Here is a 21,615-nt window from a genome sequence, read left to right as displayed (position 1 = left end):
ATCTCCAGCCAGAACTGCTCAAAACAAATTGGCTGCAGGTTCAGAGCACCACTCCCTACATATAATACATGGCCAAAAGTATACAGACAGTTTTTCTGAGTTATTCTGAATCACTCCCTAGTGCACTATTGGCGACCATTGGCTGATGCACCATATATGACACTGTTTCTGTATCTAATAAAACATAAATAAAACTGCGATTCTATTTCTAAACACACATATGAAACACCGGCTCATTCACATTAATGGATTCTCCTCACCAGGTTAACACAGTGAGCAATATTGAAGCTGAAGTCTGTAGGCTTTGGGATTTGTGGGATTTTTTTTGTGGGCCCTCTCTGGTGAGAATGGGTAATTGCACCGAACAAGCGGAAGAATCAGTTTAAACTGGGCGAGTGTGATGCGGTCTCCTTTCAGAGCAGATGAATCCAATTCCAGGTTATGTTCAGCCAGTGAAAGAAAGAAAGAGAGAGTGTGCTCAGTCATTTCAACTACACACTTTGTTTTAACTATGGGTGAATGAGCTACTGAGCTTTGAGTTTCCCCTTCTGAAGTCTCCATTGCTCGACCAGCCGCTGGCATTTGGTAAAACTGAGCAGGATCCTCTTTTAGTGGCTGTACATGCGACGTAAGTACGTAAAGACAAATGACGTGGCCAGATGAACTCCCACTGGTACCATTAAACACAACATTTTGTCTCTCCTTCACTCAGATATGCTTCTGCTCTCAGTTTAAAAAACAAAATACTATGGACTGCCACTTTAAGGTCAGCAAAATTCTTAAGGTTATGTTCATATATTATACAATAAGCTGATAATTTACCTTATTTAACGATATCAATACTTGTATGTGTTTTTTTAATAGTTTTATTTATTTAGGATATAAAAATATATATTCTAGTTCCAACATATTAATAATCTTAATTATTAAAGGTTCTCTGCTTTTTAAAGGTAATGCAAATGCATTTCTGTGCTACCTTATTATTTATAAGTCACTTACATTACTATATCACAAATGCTTTTGGAGCAAATTATTGCACCCACTGTAGCGAAGTAGATAAATCCCCTAATTAAACAAAGTGTCTGACAACTTTAGCACGTGAAAAAAATGTCTATATATTTTAATTCTGTTTTGCTAATTAAGCTAATTTTTTGGATGAGCTCTGTTGGGTTGCAGCTCACTGGCACAGTGTCTGTAAACGTGTCCAGTGTGTACAATAATACTGAATGTCAATAAATAACCAAAACATAGAAACACAGAATAACAGCCTTCTGAGATTCACTTATTTTAACCATGTCAGCAGGAATCTGAACATCCATCAGCCGGACACCTTACTGGAGCGCTGGCGAGCTGTGGACACAGAGGTGCTGAGAGAGAAAGAAATAAAGAAGACAGGGAAAGGAGGAGAACCAGGGGGGAATGGACAAAAGAGAAAAAAGGTGGAAGGAGCAGAAAAGAAGAGAAAGAGCATGAAAAGTAAAAAAGGGGAAAGAAAGAGAGGAAAAGAGAAGATGAAAGGAAGAAAAGAATGAAAATAGTGGGAATCAAGGTACACAGTGTAAGGGCTGGCTCCAGGGCTAGGCGCCCTCCGACCACCAGAGGGGGGCAACGGGCAGCCTCAGGTAGCAATCAGGCCTAATCAGGAACACCTGTGGGTTGGTTTTAAAAGAGTGAGGAACACAGACCAGCAGTTGCTGTGTCTTTGTGTGTGTGAGAGTGTGTGTGAGTGGCCAAGTGGCTACTATTCCCTTATACTTTCGAGCTCTCGAGTCCCTGAGACATAATTTCTTTCTTTCCCTCCTTTTCCCTTCCTCTCAACAAAGAGAGAGTAAAAGAAAAAGTAACAAATAAATAAATAAATAAATAAATAAATAAATAACTTATCTGTAAAAGGAAGGCTGTGCCTTCCTTTTCTCCTTTATTTTCCCCTATCTCAGTTTTTGAGTTTACCTTTTGTTGGAGGAGCCATTTTGTTTTGTTTAACTATTTTTTCCTGCCCCTGGGAAAGCCAGCCTCCTCCTGGCATCCTTTGTTCTCTTTTTCCCGCCAAAACCCCCACATTGGGTGCAGCTGTTTTGGCTAAAAGAGTGGTAGAGCACTCCTCTACCAATTAAACTTTGGTTTATATTTTATTTCCAACTTAATCTGCTCTCAGTCTTGTCTACACTGCCCTTGGGTCCTATTAACTGCCTTTACTAGGTAGCTCACCCAGTAAGGTGGTTTTGATCTAATAACCTAAGTTTGATTCCCTTTCTGGGTGAGCCCTTACACACAGAGAAAATAGAGAAAGATTATGAAAGTAAGGGAAAGTTGGGAGAGAGACAAATGACGTGGAAAAAGAATGTGGAAAAGAGCAGAGATTCAGGAAAAGGAAAGAAAAAACAGAGAAAGAAGAGAAAAGAAGGAAATAAGTGAAAGAGAGGGTGGGAAGAGCAGGAAAGTAGGGAAAAGAAGAGGAAGGAATTTAAGTATGGGGACAGCAGGAAAGAAGATTTTTTAAGAAGGGATGCAAAGTAAAAGAAGTACAAAAGAAAGAAAGAGAAGTGAGGTAAAGAAATGAAGATATAGGGCAATAAAAGTAAAGATACATGGAAAAGGAGAAGTGAGAGGTGGAATAGAGGAAAGAAAATGAAGAAGGGAAAGATACAGTTGTGGTCAAAAGTTTACATACACTTGTAAAAAAACATAATGTTATGGCTGTCTTGAGTTTTCAATAAGTTCTACAACTCTTATTTTTCTGTGATAGAGTGATCGGAACACATACATGTTTGTCACAAAAAACAGTCATAAAATTTGGTTCTTTCATAAATTTATTATGGGTCTGCTGAAAATGTCACCAAATCTGCTGGGTCAAAAATATACATACAGCAACATTAGTATTTGGTTACATGTCCCTTGGCCATTTTCACGGCAACTAGGCGCTTTTGGTAGCCATCCACAAGCTCCTGGCAAGCTTCAGGTCGAATGTTTGACCACTCTTCTTGACAGAATTGGTGCAGTTCAGCTAAATGTGATGGTTTTCTTGCATGAACCCGTTTCTTTAGCACTGTCCACATGTTCTCAATGGGGTTTAAGTCAGGACTTTGGGAAGGCCATTCTAAAACCTTAATTCTAGCCTGGTTTAGCCATTCCTTTACCACTTTTGATGTGTGTTTTGGGTCATTGTCTTGTTGGAACACCCAACTGCGCCCAAGACCCAACCTTCGGGCTGATGGTTTTAAGTTTTCCTGCAGAATTTGGAGGTAATCCTCCTTCTTCATTATCCCATTTACTTTCTGCAAAGAACCAGTTCCACTGGCAGCAAAACATCCCCAGAGCATAATACTACCACCACCATGCTTGACAGTAGGCATGGTGTTCCTGGGATTAAAGGCCTCACCTTTTCTCCTCCAAACATATTGCTGGGTGTTGTGGCCAAACAGCTCAATTTTTGTTTCGTCTTACCAGAGAACTTTCCTCCAGAAGGTTTTATCTTTGTCCATGTGATCAGCAGCAAACTTCAGCCGAGTCTTAAGGTGCCTTTTCTGGAGCAAGGGCTTCTTTCTTGCACGGCAGCCTCTCAGTCCATGGCGATGTAAAACACGCTTGACTGTGGAGACTGACACCAGCTGTGTTCCATCAGCTTCCAAATCCTTGCAGACCTGCTTCTTGGTGATTCTTGGTTGACTCTTGACCATCCTGACCAATCTCCTCTCGGCAGCATGTGATAGCTTGCGTTTTCTTCCTGATCGTGGCAGTGACACAACTGTTCCATGCACTTTATACTTGCGTATAATTGTCTGCACAGTTGCTCTTGGGACCTGTAGCTGCTTTGAAATGGCTCCAAGTGACTTCCCTGACTTGTTCAAGTCAATAATTCGCTTTTTCAGATCCACACTGAGTTCCTTTGACTTTCCCATTGTAGCTTTTGTAGCTGAGTCTAATCACTGGGTCAAATGAGCCCTATTTAAATGGGCTCATGAGAAGTCAACAGCTGTAGTCAATCAGAATCACTTACAAGAAGTGAAGAGGCCATGACATGAAGCTAATTTGATTGACACAACTCGCTACATCACCAAAATTGACAAATTTTGTTGCTGTATGTATATTTTTGACCCAGCAGATTTGGTGACATTTTCAGCAGACCCATAATAAATTTATGAAAGAACCAAATTTTATGACTGTTTTTTGTGACAAACATGTATGTGTTCCGATCACTCTATCACAGAAAAATAAGAGTTGTAGAACTTATTGAAAACTCAAGACAGCCATAACATTATGTTTTTTTACAAGTGTATGTAAACTTTTGACCACAACTGTATATACATGGAGTGAGTGTAAGAATGAGGAAAATGAAAAGAGTAATTTGTTATATGAAAAGATAAGTAAAGAAGGTGGTGGGGAGAAAAAGGAAAGTGAAGAGAGGGTGAAAGAAGAAGTGAAAGACAGGAAATGGACAGAGTAGAGGAAAAGAGAAGCAGAGATGGAGAAAGGAAAACAGAGGAAAAGAAGAAAGAAAGGAATAGAGTAGAATAAAAGAGATCATCAGTTATGCAGAATGGCGGGAAGGGAAAAGAAGGGGGATATTTGGGGTTCTAGGTCATGTGGTGGTCTCTCTCTTTCACGCTCAGTGCGACGGTTGGAAAGGGCAGAAGAACAGAGGAACAGCAGCGGAGGAGCTGATCCGCTTTTTGTGCTCTCCTGTTCTTCATTTGAAAGGAACGCCGTTACAGCATGATGTCATACAGCCCAATGCCTCTGGAGAGAGCTGGGTATGACACCAGCACAAAGACACAGTGGAGGAGAGTGTGTGTGAGCGTGTGGACGAGCCGCTACAGGGCAAGCCCTTATTTGGCTGTTGTTCAGGGCTCAGGAGACAGGAGACAGGAGATTAATCCCTATTCATGCAGGAGAGGCATATGTGAGACAAGCAGGCACAGCAGGACTCCACTGAAAGCTATGCTATTTGCTCTTTCTAATTTTCTTGGAAGTTCTTTTACACATTAATTTACAGCTCTGGAAAAAAGCACTTCAGTTTCTGAATCAGTTTCTCTGATTTTGCTATTTCTATGTATGAGTAAAATGAACATTGTTGTTTTATTCTAGAAACTACAGACAACATTTCTCCCAAATTCCAAATAAAAACAAATGTCATTTAGAGCATTTACTTGCAGAAAATAAGAAATGGCTGAAATAACAAAAAAATGCAGAGCTTTCAGACTTCAAATAATGCAAAAAAAAAAAAAAAAAAAAACAAGTTCATATTCATAAGCGTTCATAAGAGTTTTAAGAGTTCAGAAATAAATATTTGGTAAAATAACCCTGGTTTTTAAACCCAGTTTTCATACATCTTAGCATGATCTCCTCCAACAATTTTACACACTGCCTTATGATAACTTTATTTAACTCCTGGTGCAAAAATACTACTTTTTAAACAAAACAGTAATTACTGTAAAAAATAAAAATGATTACTGTAAGATTTGTGTTTATCACATTTTTAAAGGTGTTGGCAGTGTATAAATCGAGTAGCGCCTCCCATCTCAGATGTTTATATAGGGATTTCTTTTCCCTCACAAATCGGTCATGAATTTTATATTTGATGTCATGTAGTAAAAATAACATTATGCCACATTACCATGTACAACAAATAATGTCCAAATACGAATTAAAACTTATTATAATTAATTTATGATTAAGAATAACATGGAAACTGGTGCAAACTATATGAGTTCAGAGTGTAGAAAGACATAAAAGAGGTGACATATTAAAGCCTGATTCAATCCAGTATAAATACTGTTATAGATAACACAGCTACAGTTTATTATATGTTACAGTAACTACATACTTTAATTAAAAATATACTTTTAAATTTTTGGTTTAATAAAGATACTTCAAACTATCAAAAAGTACTGGAAAATGTTTAGCTGTCTTCACCAATGGAGGCCGTGACAAAAAATAATCGTGACTATTCGAACAAATAATCGTCTGATTAGTCGACTCCTGGTACTAAAATAATGATTAGTTGCAGCCCTACTTTAAATGTCAGCTACTAAATAACTGCAGAGTTCCAAACCTGCTGTAAAAGCAGCAAAAAAAGGGGTTTGACTCCAAACTAATGCCTATAGATTTTCCATAAATTTGAATAGTGTAGTATAAAATTGGGATCTTATAACGACCCTAAGACCGGATCACACTATCACTGAGTAGTAGCGTAGCATATAGTCACCACGAGGACAGCACAGCTGCTGCTAGAGTACGTATCCGGTTGAGAAAAATAAATCAGGAGTCAGTCCATATGTTCTCGACCATCACAGAGTGAATCTAAAGTGCTCAGTTCTCCCAGTAGAGCCCATCTTGCTGGCCATACAGCAGTGCAGTGCTGGGTCTGGGTGTGGGATGCTGGGTGAGAGCCAGTGCAGGGCAGGCAGCCAGAGAGCAGGGTGTCAGCGAGGCGGTCTCTTTCAGTCCATACATCCTCCTTCCCAGCCTATTTAATTACACACTTTCCCTATCTGTCCTCCCTCTCAATTTGCTGGCTCTCTCCTTCGTTCTTTTATAGTGGGTCTATCCATCTCACTCCTCCTTTATCCACCTCCCTCTTCCTTCAGCCTTTCTTTCACGCGTCTCATTTTCTGATTTTTCCTGGGCTCACAGCCAGGAGTTCTCCTCCTTCAGCTGTCTTTCCCGCTCATCTCACATTCTCTTTATTTCTTAAAGAAACGTTTTAGAGAAAAGTCAGATTTGCACAGTTCTTTCTCTCTTTATCCCAAAATGCAGCCAAGATGTATTTGGCATCATATGTTTGCTTCTTTAGTTTTGAAATTAAGCTATGAGCCAAACGCAAGTGCGTTTGCCAAATGAACGTCATCCGAACTGTGCGTCTATATTAGGGGTCACCAATTTTACCAGCAAAAGGACGGTGTAACTGCAGGCTGATCAAAAACATAGAATCAGATGTGCTTCTGCTGTACTGGAATCAAAACCTGCAGCCACATTATCTGATCAGACTTGTGAACCCTGGTCTATGTGGTCACAATTACTGTATTTTTCAAACTATTAGGTGCATAAAAAAATCCTTCAATTTTTTCCTAAACCTGTCAATGCGCCTTATAATCCAGTGCCTTATGTATTCATTTTACCAATCGGGTTGGTAAGAAGCAGTAAAGCAACTCTGTTTAAAAAGGTGTTTTAGTTTAGTTCTCCAGCAGTATTAGCATTAGCTGCTAACTACACTAGCCATTTGGCCATTTAGAGGTAAGTATTATCAGCCTATTATCAGTTTGCTGCTAACCACAGCTAGCACTGCTGGAGCAGTATTAGCATTACCCGCTAAGCACTCTTGCCATTTGGCCGTTCAGAGGGGAGTATTATTGGCCTATTTGTTAGTCTGCTGCTAACCCTGGCTAGCACTGCTGGAGCAGTATTAGCATGAACAAACAATTTCTTTACTACCCTTAATTTCAGAAGAAAACCTGAATGCACAGATGCCCAGGTAACAAAGAATGTTTAAAGAACATTTAGCAATGTTTTCAACAGGTTCCAATAAGGTTAACCTGAAATATTACAGAAATAATAAACATGGAACGTTTTGAAAATGTGTGACGAAATAATGGATTTTATCACTATGTTATTAGAATGTTTGTCACGTAACATTTCCAGGGTGATTAACAGTAACATTCCCAAAAGTAAAAATCAACACATTGACACAAGTGACATTGCAACAACATTACCAAAAAAATAAAAATTTTCCAAAATCCTATCTGGTCGGGATTAGTTTCTCAGGGGGGCGTCTGTGAAAAATATTTCACACTTCTACTCAGTGATAAAACTCTTGCATCCGGACTGCATTAAAAAAAAAAACAGGAGGACCAGTGAGTTTTTAGGCTTTCTCTGTCACTTTTTTACCAACCAGAAATACAGCCTAGTTTACAAAGCTGAAAACTACTAAAACATCCAAAGTAAAGGCAGAACTCTATCCATACTTTTGTCTGTGTGCCATTTGGGTCTTGGCTTTTTTATCTGGGATAAATGGGGGAGGGTATGTATGCTTTCTTGCCAAATTATTTTTTTCACTCTCCATCTCACTCTCTACTTCTCTTTACCTCCATCTGGCCTCTACTCTTCCAGCCCTCTGCACGCAGTACAGCTGAGAGCCTCTAACAGCTCCCCCAGACAGCGGTTCCCTCAGTGGGGGTTGTGGTGAGGGAATGCCTGGCTAATGGCTGACGTGTGTTTGCAAAAGGAAATGCGCTCATTTCCACACCCACATTCTCCACAATGGCCTTCTTTTTCCCCTAACCACCACAGCACAGTCCAGCACAGACCACTGCTGTGCTTCTACACCAGAGAGAAGAGCTCAAACAGCTCTCGAATTCCCTGAGTAACCATCCACACCTCTTTAACTGCACATTATGATAATGCAGTTAATGAGTAATGGAGCTGTGAGACGACGGTGTCACTGACAGCCTCTAAACAAATTCACGTCTGAATAATGGCCCAGAACTCCTCAGAGTTTTTCTCCACATCGTCTGAAGTCATTTCTCTCTTTATGTCCCCATCCCCAGTGTAGATAAAAGAGGCAGAAATGAGAAACAAACACTAATGGGCCACAGTCAAGCATCTTAACACTCCTACACCCGGCACCAGCCAAAAACAGAAACTGGAACGCAGACAAGTGGGTGAGGAGAGGTGAAAAGAGCCGAACACAGAGGCAAGAGGAGACAGAAATCACATTTGTGAGACACTTTTTCCAAATAATATATAATTACATACTAGTTTCAGGCGAAATAATGTAACATTAATGAGCCCACGTTTTCTGAGAGATGGTTTTAATAAAACTCTTCTGTACTGTATTCTTATTACATTACACCAAAGAAAAAAAAAAAAATATTCTTATTTTTTCAATTTCATTTGTTTTTGTTTTTTTTTCATTTGTATTTCTCAGCTTGTCCAGAACTGCATATGTAAAGCATTTCTTACTTTAAATGTGTATCAATGCTTTACTTCTTATCTGTAGAGGGACCTCAGGTGCAAGAAATACCTATACTCACAAAATACTGCTTTAAACTCTGTCTAGCCTAGAACATCTTGGGGATAAACACCACAGCACAGACCATATTCTTGCTAACTGAGGCTCAAATGTTTAAAGAACGAAGCTAAAATATCTGGGAGCACAGAGATGAGTGAATGGAAATCGTCCTGATTTTTTCACTTTTGTAAAAAACACTTTGCAGACTGTTTAGATTTCATCTTGGTTTTCTATTTTCCATTTTATTTAAACCTAGCATGTTACTAAACTTTAGGGCCATGATATTTCATGATATTACTTCAAGTGACCTTGAAGTAATATCATGAAATATCATGGACCTAAAGTAATAACATGATATTTTAGAGTCTTTTTTTGATAGTGATATTGAAAAGTACAGGATATGGAATAGTGTTTAAGGGAAATTATGATATATGGTATAATGCAATATGACAAAACCTTATCAAACAATAATGTTAAATGATCTCTTCTTATTTGTACTGTGTATCTAATTTAGCATTTACTTCCTCAGCAAACTGCACTGTATTATGTTGTTTGAGTGAAATAGTCACACTTAAGCTAAATCGAACTTAAAATGTTTGTACGACATAATTTGCACAGTGCTGTACTCTACTAAGTGTTCTCTCTCTGGAAACTAAACCATTTCCACATACACACCACCCATGTACAATTTTTTATCAGAAATAAATCGCAATTTTGATGATATATTGCCCAGCCCTAGCATGACATCAACAATCAATGTTCTCCTATAGAACCCCACCTCATGGCCCCCTTTAATGCATGTATAGAAATGAGTGCTTTTGGCCGTGTGTACTAGATACTAGACTAGAAGATATCGCCACAATTTTAGATAATGTGACATACAGCATAACAGTCATACTGCAACACACATATATATGTGTATCTCACAGCAATATCGATTTTCAGTATGTTTCAGGTGCAGATGATTTATTATCTAGCCTGAGCAGAAAACCATCTGGCCCTACACAAAAACAGGCTGTTGTAATCTATACACAACCTCTAAATCAGTAGCATTTCACCATTACACAAAAAAACACAGTACACCCTTCTGTTCCATCCCCCATAAACACCTCTCCACCCCCTCTCTGCTATCAGAAGCAACACACTGGGCACAAGTATCAGCCTCTCTCTTTGCTGGTGTAATTTTCCCCCGTCTGCTCATCCCTCGCTCCCTCCTATCTCATTACGAGGGTCTTTCAAGCCAAGCCAGCAGGGACGGCCACACCGAACCAAGGCTGTAAAATTGAATTGAATTGAATGGAATTGAATTGGATGTGTTTCCTGTCATTGCACAAAGTACGGCCAAATCAGATGGCTGTCCTTGACAGTGCAGGAGAAGAAAATGAAGGAAAAAGAAACAGAATAGCTAAACTAATCTCATAAAATCAGTATTTAAAATATACACTGGAATATTGCCCACATAAATATTGCATTTTAAAATAATTGCACATCCAAGTCAAGTACAAAAACACAGTGTTCAAGGAGATAAGTGTTATAACAGCTCTGTGGTAAATCGATTGTTAACTCTGATTTTGATTTTAAAACAACAGCAATAAGCCAATGAGAGGACAAGTGCACTTTTATAGAGAGAGAGAGAATAGAGCACGACAGGTGGTACAGGAGCAGGAGGCCAATTCAAAGAGAAGTAGCAGGATGATCCACAGAAATCCAATTTACAAAAAAATAAAATAAAACGAGGACTAGGGTTGAAATTACAGGGAAACAAATAGTTAGATATAGAAAGATAGATAAAAACATATAGGGCCCTGTCTTAAACCCTGCGCAAGGTTAATCGCAATGCTCATTGCTATCTTACACCCTGCAAACGGTCAATTTTCAAGCCTTCCACCTTTGTCGTTTAAATAGCAACGAGGATTGTGAATATATTTACAACGATGGACGTGGTGGTCTGGAAGTGTGTTCAAATAAATTTCTGCCGTATTGCTATCTTGACGATGAAAAACACAGGTGTGCCACTGACAGACAAACGTTCATTGCTATAATTGCTGTGTTGTGTTCAACGCAACCCCGCATGCACCGTGGCATGCAGCAGGTCTCTCCACTGAAATAAATAAGATGCAAGGCAGCTGTCTATGGGGAGTGGCTATGTTAATTAGAGATATTCAGTTTAGAGGGGTCACCATAATGTAGTTTCATTGCAGTTTTATCCAACTGGCTGGGATTTAAGCTGTAAGTGAGCAGTAAGCCAGTTAATAAAGAACCTAGCTCTGCATCTTCTTGACAAAGGGTGAAGTATATGTTGATAAATGCATCCACTGAAAGCGTGGCTCAGGAAGTTGTTGGACCACCACATATTAAGATGCCAATAAAGAGTTTCTCCCTTACTTAAGAAAGCTGAAATTTGTAATGTATTTGTAAATGTATGATGTAAAAGTAAAATTACTTTCTTTTACTTCAAAAATCATGAAATTTGACATTTTCATGCTGTACATTGCTTGAATAATTCAACCAAGTAACATAATTATACCGTACCGACGTCAACTTTCAGATAAGAGATTTCTAATGTATTAATGCAGTATTTTTTTACATATTAGGATGGCTTACTAACAGAAATTTATTATACTTTAATATTATACTTTAATCATTGTTAAATTAGGTACACTAATTCTCTGTAATTTTACCATCTTTCTTTTTTCAATTTTGTTTTTACAGTGTATGTTAAAATAAGTCAAAAAGACAGCATTGGGTTGCTCCTTCTTGAAGCCTGAATGTTTTGCGTGTGTTTGTCCACTTTAACAGATAACAGCGTTCCTTATACTGCCAGACACTTCATAAGCAAGTCTGTTTGAGATTACTTTGCAGACCAAACCCAGTTTGAAGAACGAGCTGTGTGATGATCTAGGAATGCAGCCTGCTTGTCCCTGCTGTCACTTGTAGCCTCATAGCTCCAGTGCAAAAAAAAAAAAAAGCATGAACATGAAACCTATTGATTACATTTAGAGGATGAGATAGCTATGCAGAACTATCACTCTAAAGATACAGCTCTAATGACGGCCCCACAAGACCTGACATCTTCTGTCAGAGTTAAGGAAGACGAGTGTAGGAGAACGCTGCCTCCCTGTTCCTGACCTCACAGATGTTAAGCCCAGTTTTTTTTATTAGGCTTTACTGAAGAATGAGTTTAGTTTGGCTGCTAATGAACCTGTCCTGGGGCCGGTGTTGATGAGGACGCTTTCAGGAGGACAGGAATGTGTTCCTTCAGGCTGTTTGTGCTCACAGCTCTGAGCAGCTGGGCAGGGCTCACATTCTGGCTGGGGGCGACGAGGACCTGCTCTCTGTGGCAGCGCATGGCCCAGTTATACAAATAGCTCATCTATAGGGGGACTGAGAGCTCCTGAGAGAGAGGCTGAAGTGTTTGATAGAGTTAATGAGTCACTAGGCCTGGCTGTGTAAAAGTGGGGGGACTTCATTTCATTGTCTGGCTTGTTTACCTACTTATACTGGAAAAGACTAAAGACAAATTTTGTTTCTCAAATAAAAAACTCTTAATCACATCATTTAAAACCCACAGCATTGAGTTTCAAGCACAAGGATGGAAATAAACACCTGTGAGTGTTTTTAGATCTGAAGGAGAATATTAAATAAGCTTTAAAGTAACATTATAAAGTAAATGTCCCTTAGGAGCTTCAGAAATGTTTTGATGCTCCACTGACTGCAGTGGGGTAAATGAAATTTTGACACAATTTAAAAAGCAAATGTTTTTCACAAGGCAGTGTCTATAGAATGGGATTTTAAAAAATGCTATATACCACCTTGCTTACATTATCACTATATACAGTGCCTTGCAAAAGTATTCTGCCCCCTTGAACTTTTTTACCTTTTGACAAATTTCAGGCTTCAAATTTGTGTGAAGAATAACAACAAGTGGGACACAATTCTAAAGTGGAACAAAATTTATTGGATACTTTAAACTTAAAACTAAAAAATGAGTCGTGCAATATTGTTCGCCCCCCTTGCGTTAATACTTCGTAGCGCCACCTTTTGCTGCGAGTCAGCTGCAAGTCGGGTATGTCTCTATCAGTTTTGCCCAACGAGAGACTGACATTTTTGCCCATTCTTCCTTGCTAAACAGCTGGAGCGCAGTGAGGTTGAATGGAGAGCAGTTTTCAAGTTTTCAGCTCTTTCCACAGATTTTCCAATGGATTCAGGTCTAGACTTTGACTTGGCCATTCTAACACCTGGATATGTTTATTAGTGAACCATTCCATTGTAGATTTTGCTTTATGTTTTGGATCATTGTCTTGTTGGAAGATAAATCTCCGTCCCTGTCTCAGGTCTTTTGCAGACTCCAACTGTTTTTTTTTGTTGTAGAATTGTCCTGTATTTGGCTCCATTCATCTTACTTTTGCAAGGCACTGTATTGCATTATATTGAATCTTAGCCACTATGAACATATAATATACATATCATATACATCTTGCCTATACACAGCCCTGGTCTACATGATACTAAGCTGCTGACTATAAGCTTCTACCTCCTGCTAAAATCGCTTCATACAGATACAGAATCACACTCTGGACACCACACAGGGCTTGGCTGACTGACTGCATTTTCAGGAAGTGTAAAATAGACTTTTTGCCAAACAAGACGGGCCTCCACAGAGAGTTTCCTGTGCATTCGAATCTGTTTATGCTAATGTAGCTCTCCTGTACGCATGCCAATTAGATCTAATTGCAGGAGAGCATCCTGAGAGCACATCCCTCATCACTGTAGAACTGACTGTGAACTTCAGCAGCATCGAAGCTTCACTTACCCTGGAGATAATGCTCTATCTGTACCCCTCTTTCTTTTGTTCCTTCCCTCTTTCTTTCTGTCTCCAGCTCAATCTCTACTCTCTCTGTAACACTCTCCCCCGTCCTTATGGCGATATCATCTCCTTATCTTCCTCACATACCCCCCACCGGGTGTTCTTCACTCTACCCCCACCACTATCTCTCCGCTCATCTCTCTTTTCTTGTCATATCTCGGCCTCTCCTTCTATCAGGCGGCGGATCTTTATTTGGCAGGAGCTTATACTGCCTCTCTCTCTCTCTGGTTTTTGCTATCTCCCTGGCTTTATTCTGTTATCAGTAGAGCACTATCACGATCAGATTAAGATAACTGTATCATCTTCCCTTTGTGTCATTCAGCCCTCAGGAAAAAAGCCAAGAGGAGCTCAGATCTATCCCCTACTGCAGTATATATGTGTGAGAGTAAGTGTATATGTGTGTATACTGTATATGTGTGTGTATACACTCATATTTCAGTATATGGTTTGGAAAGCCTCCATCTTCTATAATGCCTCTGAAAACATCCTATTTATTCCAATGGTGATATTTCTCAAACTGGGTCAGAAAGAGCACCAGGCCATTTGAGGATTCCAGACCAGTTCAGCTGTCAGCTGTTTTTTGTGTGTGGTGTTTTTTTTGTTTCTGCAAGCACAACAGTTTTTTACACTCAGGGAATCTATAGCCACCCTTCTCTGAGCAATCCTGGACCTGTGTCCAGCAGTTTAATTGCTGAAAATGTAAGTGCTCAGCAAAATCAAGTGTGTACTCCAACTCTAGTGAACATTTATATAAAAAATGTAAACAAAATATGATCAAAACCATACATTTTTATCAAAATTAGGAATGGAGCCAATATTTGGAAACCTGCATTAATCTACTAACAATGACAAAAAAGCACTTTCACTGTTTGGTGAAGTAAATGAAAATGGCCCAACTATTTTATGCATTGACATACGTATACAAAGGCATATCTATAAAATGATATTAAAAATAAAACTAATCAAAATATTTTAAATGAATGCTTCGGCAACTAAATTATTCTGCTGAAAAATGAGAAGAAATACCAAACGAGAAGTCATTTTGTGCTTTGTTGGTATGTTGGTATATGCTGGGATATTAAAAATATTTAGTGTTTGATACACATTTTTAATTGTAGCTAATGCATAATTACAGTTTCTTTTTTAAAAGCAATATAAACATATACTTAGACTACATCATTTATACGATAGGGAAAAAAGTGGCAAATTTAATGAAAATCTGCAAAAAAACACATTTTCTGTACTCAATATTCAGGCTTTGGCAAAGTGTTTGATTTTATTTGATTTTAGTTTCAGCCCAAAAATTTCATTTTGGTACAACCCTATTGAAAAAATGTTACATCAAGGAGCATTCACATATAGAAAGTTGTGCTTATTTTCACCAGAGAATTTCAGGAAATAACATGCTGTACTAATAACAGTCCTTGAGAAAGAACCCTAACACACATCCACCTGCTGCAGCAGCATCAATAAACAGTCTAGTCTAGTAGAAAAAAGTGCTACTATCCCTGCTGAACCTAACCAAAACAATCAAACAATGGGACTAAAAAATGCTCAGCATGAGCAAACACTTAAACAGCATGACCATGCTGGTCCACCATTATGATCATCATGGCAGAAACTGGTCAACTGGCTTAACCAAACTGGTCAACTAGTGTGACCATCTGAAACCAGCTGTAATGCATAACCAGATGACAAATTCACAAACATTTGAACCCCAGTCTCTCACATGATGTGGTAGCTCACAGGCATGCGGTGGTGTTATCCACTGCACCACACCAGCCACATATACATTACATACACATGACGTACACATAGACACAGCTTATCTAGTCCATATGGAGAAGTATTGCCAACAGAATATGAAGAGGATGAAGTAAACATGAACCTACTGGCACCCTGCCTAATGCCAGGCGTGGGCTAGAGGGGTATAAACCCCCCAGTATTGAGCTGTGGAGAAGTTAAACTGTGTTATCTGGACTGATGCTGTTCCATCTCCAAGCTCCAAAATCTAGTAGATGTAGTTCCCTGCACCACAGAGACAACCATAGGAGATGATTCTCTTTTTAATGCCCTTGATTTAAAAAAAAAAAAAAAACATGAATGAAAACACATTCCTAGAAAGCTATCAGCTTTTATGTGGGATAATACTGCAGCTATGCCAATGCTGGCATTTCCACCTAAATTCTCTCCAGTCTAGGCTTGTGTATGGCCGTGTGTGTGAGAAAAAAGGGGGTGTGTGTGGGGGGGGCATTTGAGCTCACAGAAGGTATGGTAGTGGGGTTTAATTTGAGCCGACACCCTTTAAGAGCATGTCTCTGTAAGCAGCCCATCATACCCTGGGGGATTGCAACATCTGACAGGCTGCAAAGCTACTGCTGGGCTCGGCACAGCGAAAAGGATAAGCAGAGGTCTATGGGAAGCCTGGAATGAAGGTGGTGGTGGTGGTGTGGGTGTATGGAGAGGAGAGGGGGTAAGTGGTGAATTAACGCCCATTAAGAGTGGCCCATGTCTCAGTGTAAATGTTTTATCAGCTATTCCATCGCTGGGAAAGTACATCCTCTGTATTTTCATGCATAAACCCAGTGGAACGGTGGAATGAACCTTCAGCTTTCAGATAGGCTCTTAATCTAACACAAACTAGCACTCAGCTCAGAATGGCATTCATCACCTTGTGGGTAAATATGAGCTGGATAAAAGCATCCTTACAGTGGCAAGTCGATATTATGCCCATTCAGCTCCTCATTCCTATTCTCTGGAGATACTTATCTTTCCATCATGCCTCCAGCTCAGGGATGGGGTATTGGATATGGCATTTCAGATCATTATTAAAAGCTTGTTTTTGAGCACTACTTTCACAAACTGAAACATGAGCACAAGATGAAGATGATGGGACTGAAGCACATAAAAACACACTTTTTAAAAGGGAAGCTGCCTTTAAATTTCCATCTAGAAAAGGATGAACAGACATACAAACTTAAGATCCATTGCTTCTGTACAGTACCAGTGAAATGTTAGGAGCATTTTCTTATAAATGGCATTTCTATGTATTTTTATATTTTACATTGTAGTTAATATTTTTAATCACATCAAAACTATGAAAGAACGCATCTGCAATTATAAAGAGTGTTTAACTAAATTAGAGGTGCACAATTCCAGTCCTGAAGAGAAGGGGTCTCCAGAAAAATATGTTATTTGTCCTACTTAAACCCACACACATGGACTAGCAATTAATTAATGAGTTGAAACAGGAGAGTTTGAGTAAATGAACTTTTAAATACAGGTGAATTCAACATTTATTATTCAAATCTGACTGGATTAGACATGTCCACACAGACTTGTAAAACACAGACCTGTATCACATTAAGGCAAAACAAAAAATACAGATTTGAGTCACTTCACCCTGGTAATGTGAACATAGCTTAATTACAGTCTTTCCTAGATTTTTCTAGATTTCAGATCTAGATTTCAGAGGTACTGCACTGTCCAATACTTATGTGCCCCACTGTATACAAATATACAAGATGCCCCTTCTTATTATTTATTCTCAATATATTAATTATAGATTAATATCATAGATTAATAAAGAAGACATCCGAACTGTGAATTAATGCATATGGAATTATTCATGTAGTAATCAAAAATGTCTTAGGCCCCCACAATCACCCTCAACTTCAGGGCTGTTGGAATCCTGGCGTTCCAGGTTCTACCTTATGAAGCTGACTGAGAGAAGGCCAAGAGCATGAAAAGCTGGCATCAAAGCTGCTACCCTGCTACCCCAAGGTGCTAATATATAATACTAAAGTATATTCTGGTTTGTTGAAATATTATTCTATATTAATCTTCAAAGAAAGAAACCAAAAAAACATTGAGAGTGGTTTCAAACATTAGACTGAAACCGTAGTTAAACCACAAACAGGACTAAAGTGTGAATCTAAAGGCTTGCGTTTTCAGTTTCACATCTCATGTGGTTCAAGCTAAGCTTGCAAAGCTTCATAACTTGGCACCGCTGTCTGTGAGCATGTACTGGAGCCAGAGCTAAAGTAACATCCAAGTCCCATCAGAGGCTGCAGCTCACTGCACCAGTCATGTCAGCTAAACTTCACTGCTTAGCTTTAACAGCTGCGCATGTTTACGCAGTGTGTTTACTTTACAGTCTGCTTCTTATCATCACCATCAACATCATCATCTCTATCTGTAAGTGTCATAATGATTTAAATGTGTATACGTTTTTGAAAAAAGGTAACAGCATCAGCATCTCATCAAAAATATTCACAATTTTCTCGATGGAACTAATTGTTTGTGCATATGTCTTTCATTTCACATGTCTTTCTGGCTACAATTGCCTGATTTTTGTTTACCTTACAAATGTTCTATGATTATCATCATCATCATCATCATCACCATCATCAAAAACATCACCATTAGATACTTTAACCCCACTGTTACACTGGTAATGGAAACATTTTTACCCTAAAGTACATAACGGGGAGGACCATATAGCTTCAACTCCAGACCTCAAATCCAGTTTACAGCTCAGGAATTTGTAACTACTTTACCAATACTAGTAGTTTAGTTCAACTGCTAATGTTGTGATAAGTTGGCCACCTAATGTCAAACTTAACAGGAGCTGCAAAATCCAGAACTGAAATGAAAAACTCTCTTAAAGATTTCTACCACACAGAGTTGCTGCTGAGAATTACAACATAGAGCATGTGCCTGTTATAACAGTAATTCAAACTGCAGCAATAAAACAATCAAAACAATGGGTTTGTTTACTAAAAGATCCAATAACAGATCCAATTATCAGGTTTTTTTTCAATTATCCTTTAATCAGCAAATGGGAAACCTATGTGACAGATTTACGAAAGTCATTAAGCATTAATCAGATTTCTACATTGCAGATTTCTCTTTAATTACCATTAATAAACTTCTTTATAAACTACAACCCTGGAAAAAAATAAGAGACCACCATAACGAGTTTCTTTGATTTTACAAAATTGAAAACCTCTGGAATATAATAAAGAGGAAGATGGATCATCACAAGCCATCAAACCAAGCTGAACTGCTTGAATTTTTGCGCCAGGAGTGAGTAGCATAAAATTATCCAAAAGCAGTGTGTAAGACTGGTGGAGGAGAACATGCCAACATGCATGAAAACTGTGATTAAAAACCAGGGTTATTCCACCAGATATTAATTTCTGAACTGTTAAAACTTTATGAATATGAACTTGTTTTCTAAATTACAATATTTTTGTTTGGAATTTGGGAGAATGTTGTCTGTAGTTTATAGAATAAAACAACAATGTTCATTTTACTCAAACATAAACCTGTAATTAAACAAAATCAGAGAAACTGATTCAGAAGTGGCCTCTTAATTTTTTTTCCAGAGCTGTACATAGTTAGTTTTTAAACCCTTTTATAAAGGAGCCTTGTTTTAAAGTGGTTCCAGCTTTTGTAGCTTACTGTATTATGTAATGTTCAAGTATAATGACCTCTAAACCATCCAGCAGAGGATAATTCTAATACGTTCAGAATTTATTCTTAAATAAGTCTGTTTGTAAAAAACAGTTTAATGAGAGGAGTTCAGACCTGGAGAAGGTCGAGGAGGACTCCAACTCCAGCCAAGTTGAACAGAGAGACGCTCTGCGCTTCATTTTAAGTTTTTTTAATGCAGAAAAAGCTTTTTTATACTCTTAAAGCAAACAGTGGGACTTACCTCAGCCTGACAGTAAACTACAGCCAGCGCGGCGAGCAGCAGCCCCCTCCGGAACATCTGTATCGCAGCGCGGGGAGAGAGAGAGGGGTGAACCGGGGTAAAAACAGAGAGAAAAACAGGGGAAAACAGCACAGAACAGCCCACTGAGGGGCTCTGAGCGGCGGGGGAGAGTGTGGAAGTCTCGGGCTGGTTCTCTTACCGTGTTTTCTTGCAGTTCTGGCTGGGTCTGGGTGGTTCTCTGCGCTGCTTCTGCCGCTGCTGATCCTCCTGCTGGAAACTCGGAGCAAAAACTCGCAGCTCAGGAATCAGGAATCTGCACTGGAGCCGGCCCCGCCCCCAACCTGCCGCAGCCAATCAGAACGCTGGAAACCGGAGAACACACGCGACAGTGTGTATTCATGTCTTTGTGGGACATTGTGATAAATAGAAAAAAAATATATATATTTTTTTATAAGAAATAAAATATAAAATACAGTACCATTCCCAGCTTAAATTCAGTGTTTTTTTAAATAAATATTCATAAATATATTCTGCATTGTAGATTAATACTAAAATCACCCATAGCCCTATTCGGACAGGATTCATTTCTCAGGGGGTCCTGAGGTAATTTTCTTTTTTAGCAAGGGTGGGGGGGGTTCCGGAACGACCATGTATGTGTTTTTCTATTACAGGATTACAGGATAATTACCTACTGTTTTTCGCTGAATTCTGTGGTCGTTAGGTAATTTTAGTCCTGTCCTGACTCACATCTCTGAGTTTCGTCTTTTTGCGTTTAATAAAATAGCTATTTGTCTACTGCCACACGCTGTAATTACACTCCACAGAGATCCACTTAAACACAACATCAAGTGGAAATGGAGGAGCTACTGAGCATGATGTCACGTGACCGAGAAAGCCCCAAAAATAACTGGTCCTTCTGTTTTTCAATTGCATTCCGAATGCAAGATTAATCACTGAGTAAAAGTGTGAAATATTTTTCACAGACGTCCCCCTGAGAAACTAATACCATCCAGATAGGGCTCATGAAGAACTATAAAGAAAAACATATGGAATTATTTATTAAAAAAACACCTTTTGCTTATGGTTAGAACTAGCATTTTCTCAGTCTGCTTTATGAGGAAGAGTCACCTGGAATTCAGGTTTTCAGTTAACAGCTGTGCTGTTAATTATGTAAATTATTATGTAAATTATGTAAATTAAAATTATGTAAATTTCTTCTCCTCTCAATGTGTTTGAGAGCATCAGCTGTAAAGTTGTGAAGAGGCAGAGTTGGTATACAGTGAATAATAGCTCTATATGAGTAATGTTCTAATCAATATTATACCACAGTTAGTTCCGACCCTGCAATGTGATTGGCTGAGAGGCGTTTTATGAGCGACATTATTAGGCGATAACGCACTGTAACCGAAGCTCTCCATGTATTACTCCGCCACATACAGGTAACCTAGCAACAAACCAAAAAAAACTATACAAACCAAATGCGATATCATTAAACACCACTGGGGGGCGCTGGATCCCATAGGCACATTGAAGAAATGCCATGTCTCCAATAGGCGGCGCCGGCAAAGACGCGGTCCACACAAATAAATGAACACAGCGATTCGAAAATACGCATTATTACACACATTATCAGTTTAATAGTTGTTATTATTAAAATAAAAGCTTAAGTGTATATATTTTCCAGTTAATATAGGGTATTTTAAGCTGAATGTAAGGTGGACTCCTCCGCTGGGAGGCGCCGAAGTAAACAAAACTTTAATTCTTTAAAAAAACATTTTCTTTCAGTCAAACGAGCACTGGACTTATCTACACAGATTTCTCTCCTAAAAAACGTTTATTTGGGTGAGTAAAGCGCTTCTGTTTATTTACAGTAAGCTTTGGTTTCCACATTTTTGACTGAAATGGCTGATAATGCAGAGCTTACAGTGCAGCTAAAGCAGAGCAGTAAAGGAACTATTTTAACTCGCTTTATGTTTTTATAACCAAACCGATCGCATTTTCTTGTCCTGTTTAACTCAAAAT

At 38.8% G+C, this 21,615-nt stretch overlaps 1 protein-coding gene across 1 annotated transcript in view; it reads right to left on the bottom strand.

Annotated features, from left to right (window-relative positions):
- The window catches only part of fstl1b (follistatin-like 1b), a 78,155-nt gene extending 58,209 nt beyond the window's left edge, over positions 1-19,946 (bottom strand). The window contains exons 1-2 of the mRNA XM_049485093.1: positions 19,793-19,946; positions 19,594-19,650 (exon numbers count right to left, since the gene is read on the bottom strand). Coding sequence (XP_049341050.1) covers positions 19,594-19,650 — 57 coding nt within the window. The 5' untranslated portion in view covers positions 19,793-19,946. The remainder of the gene's footprint in view (positions 1-19,593; positions 19,651-19,792) is intronic.
- Between the last annotated feature and the right edge of the window lie 1,669 nt (positions 19,947-21,615).

The sequence above is a fragment of the Astyanax mexicanus genome, chromosome 11 (assembly GCF_023375975.1).
Source record: "Astyanax mexicanus isolate ESR-SI-001 chromosome 11, AstMex3_surface, whole genome shotgun sequence".
Lineage (NCBI taxonomy): Eukaryota > Metazoa > Chordata > Actinopteri > Characiformes > Acestrorhamphidae > Astyanax > Astyanax mexicanus.
This window is presented reverse-complemented; position numbering and strand designations above follow the sequence as displayed.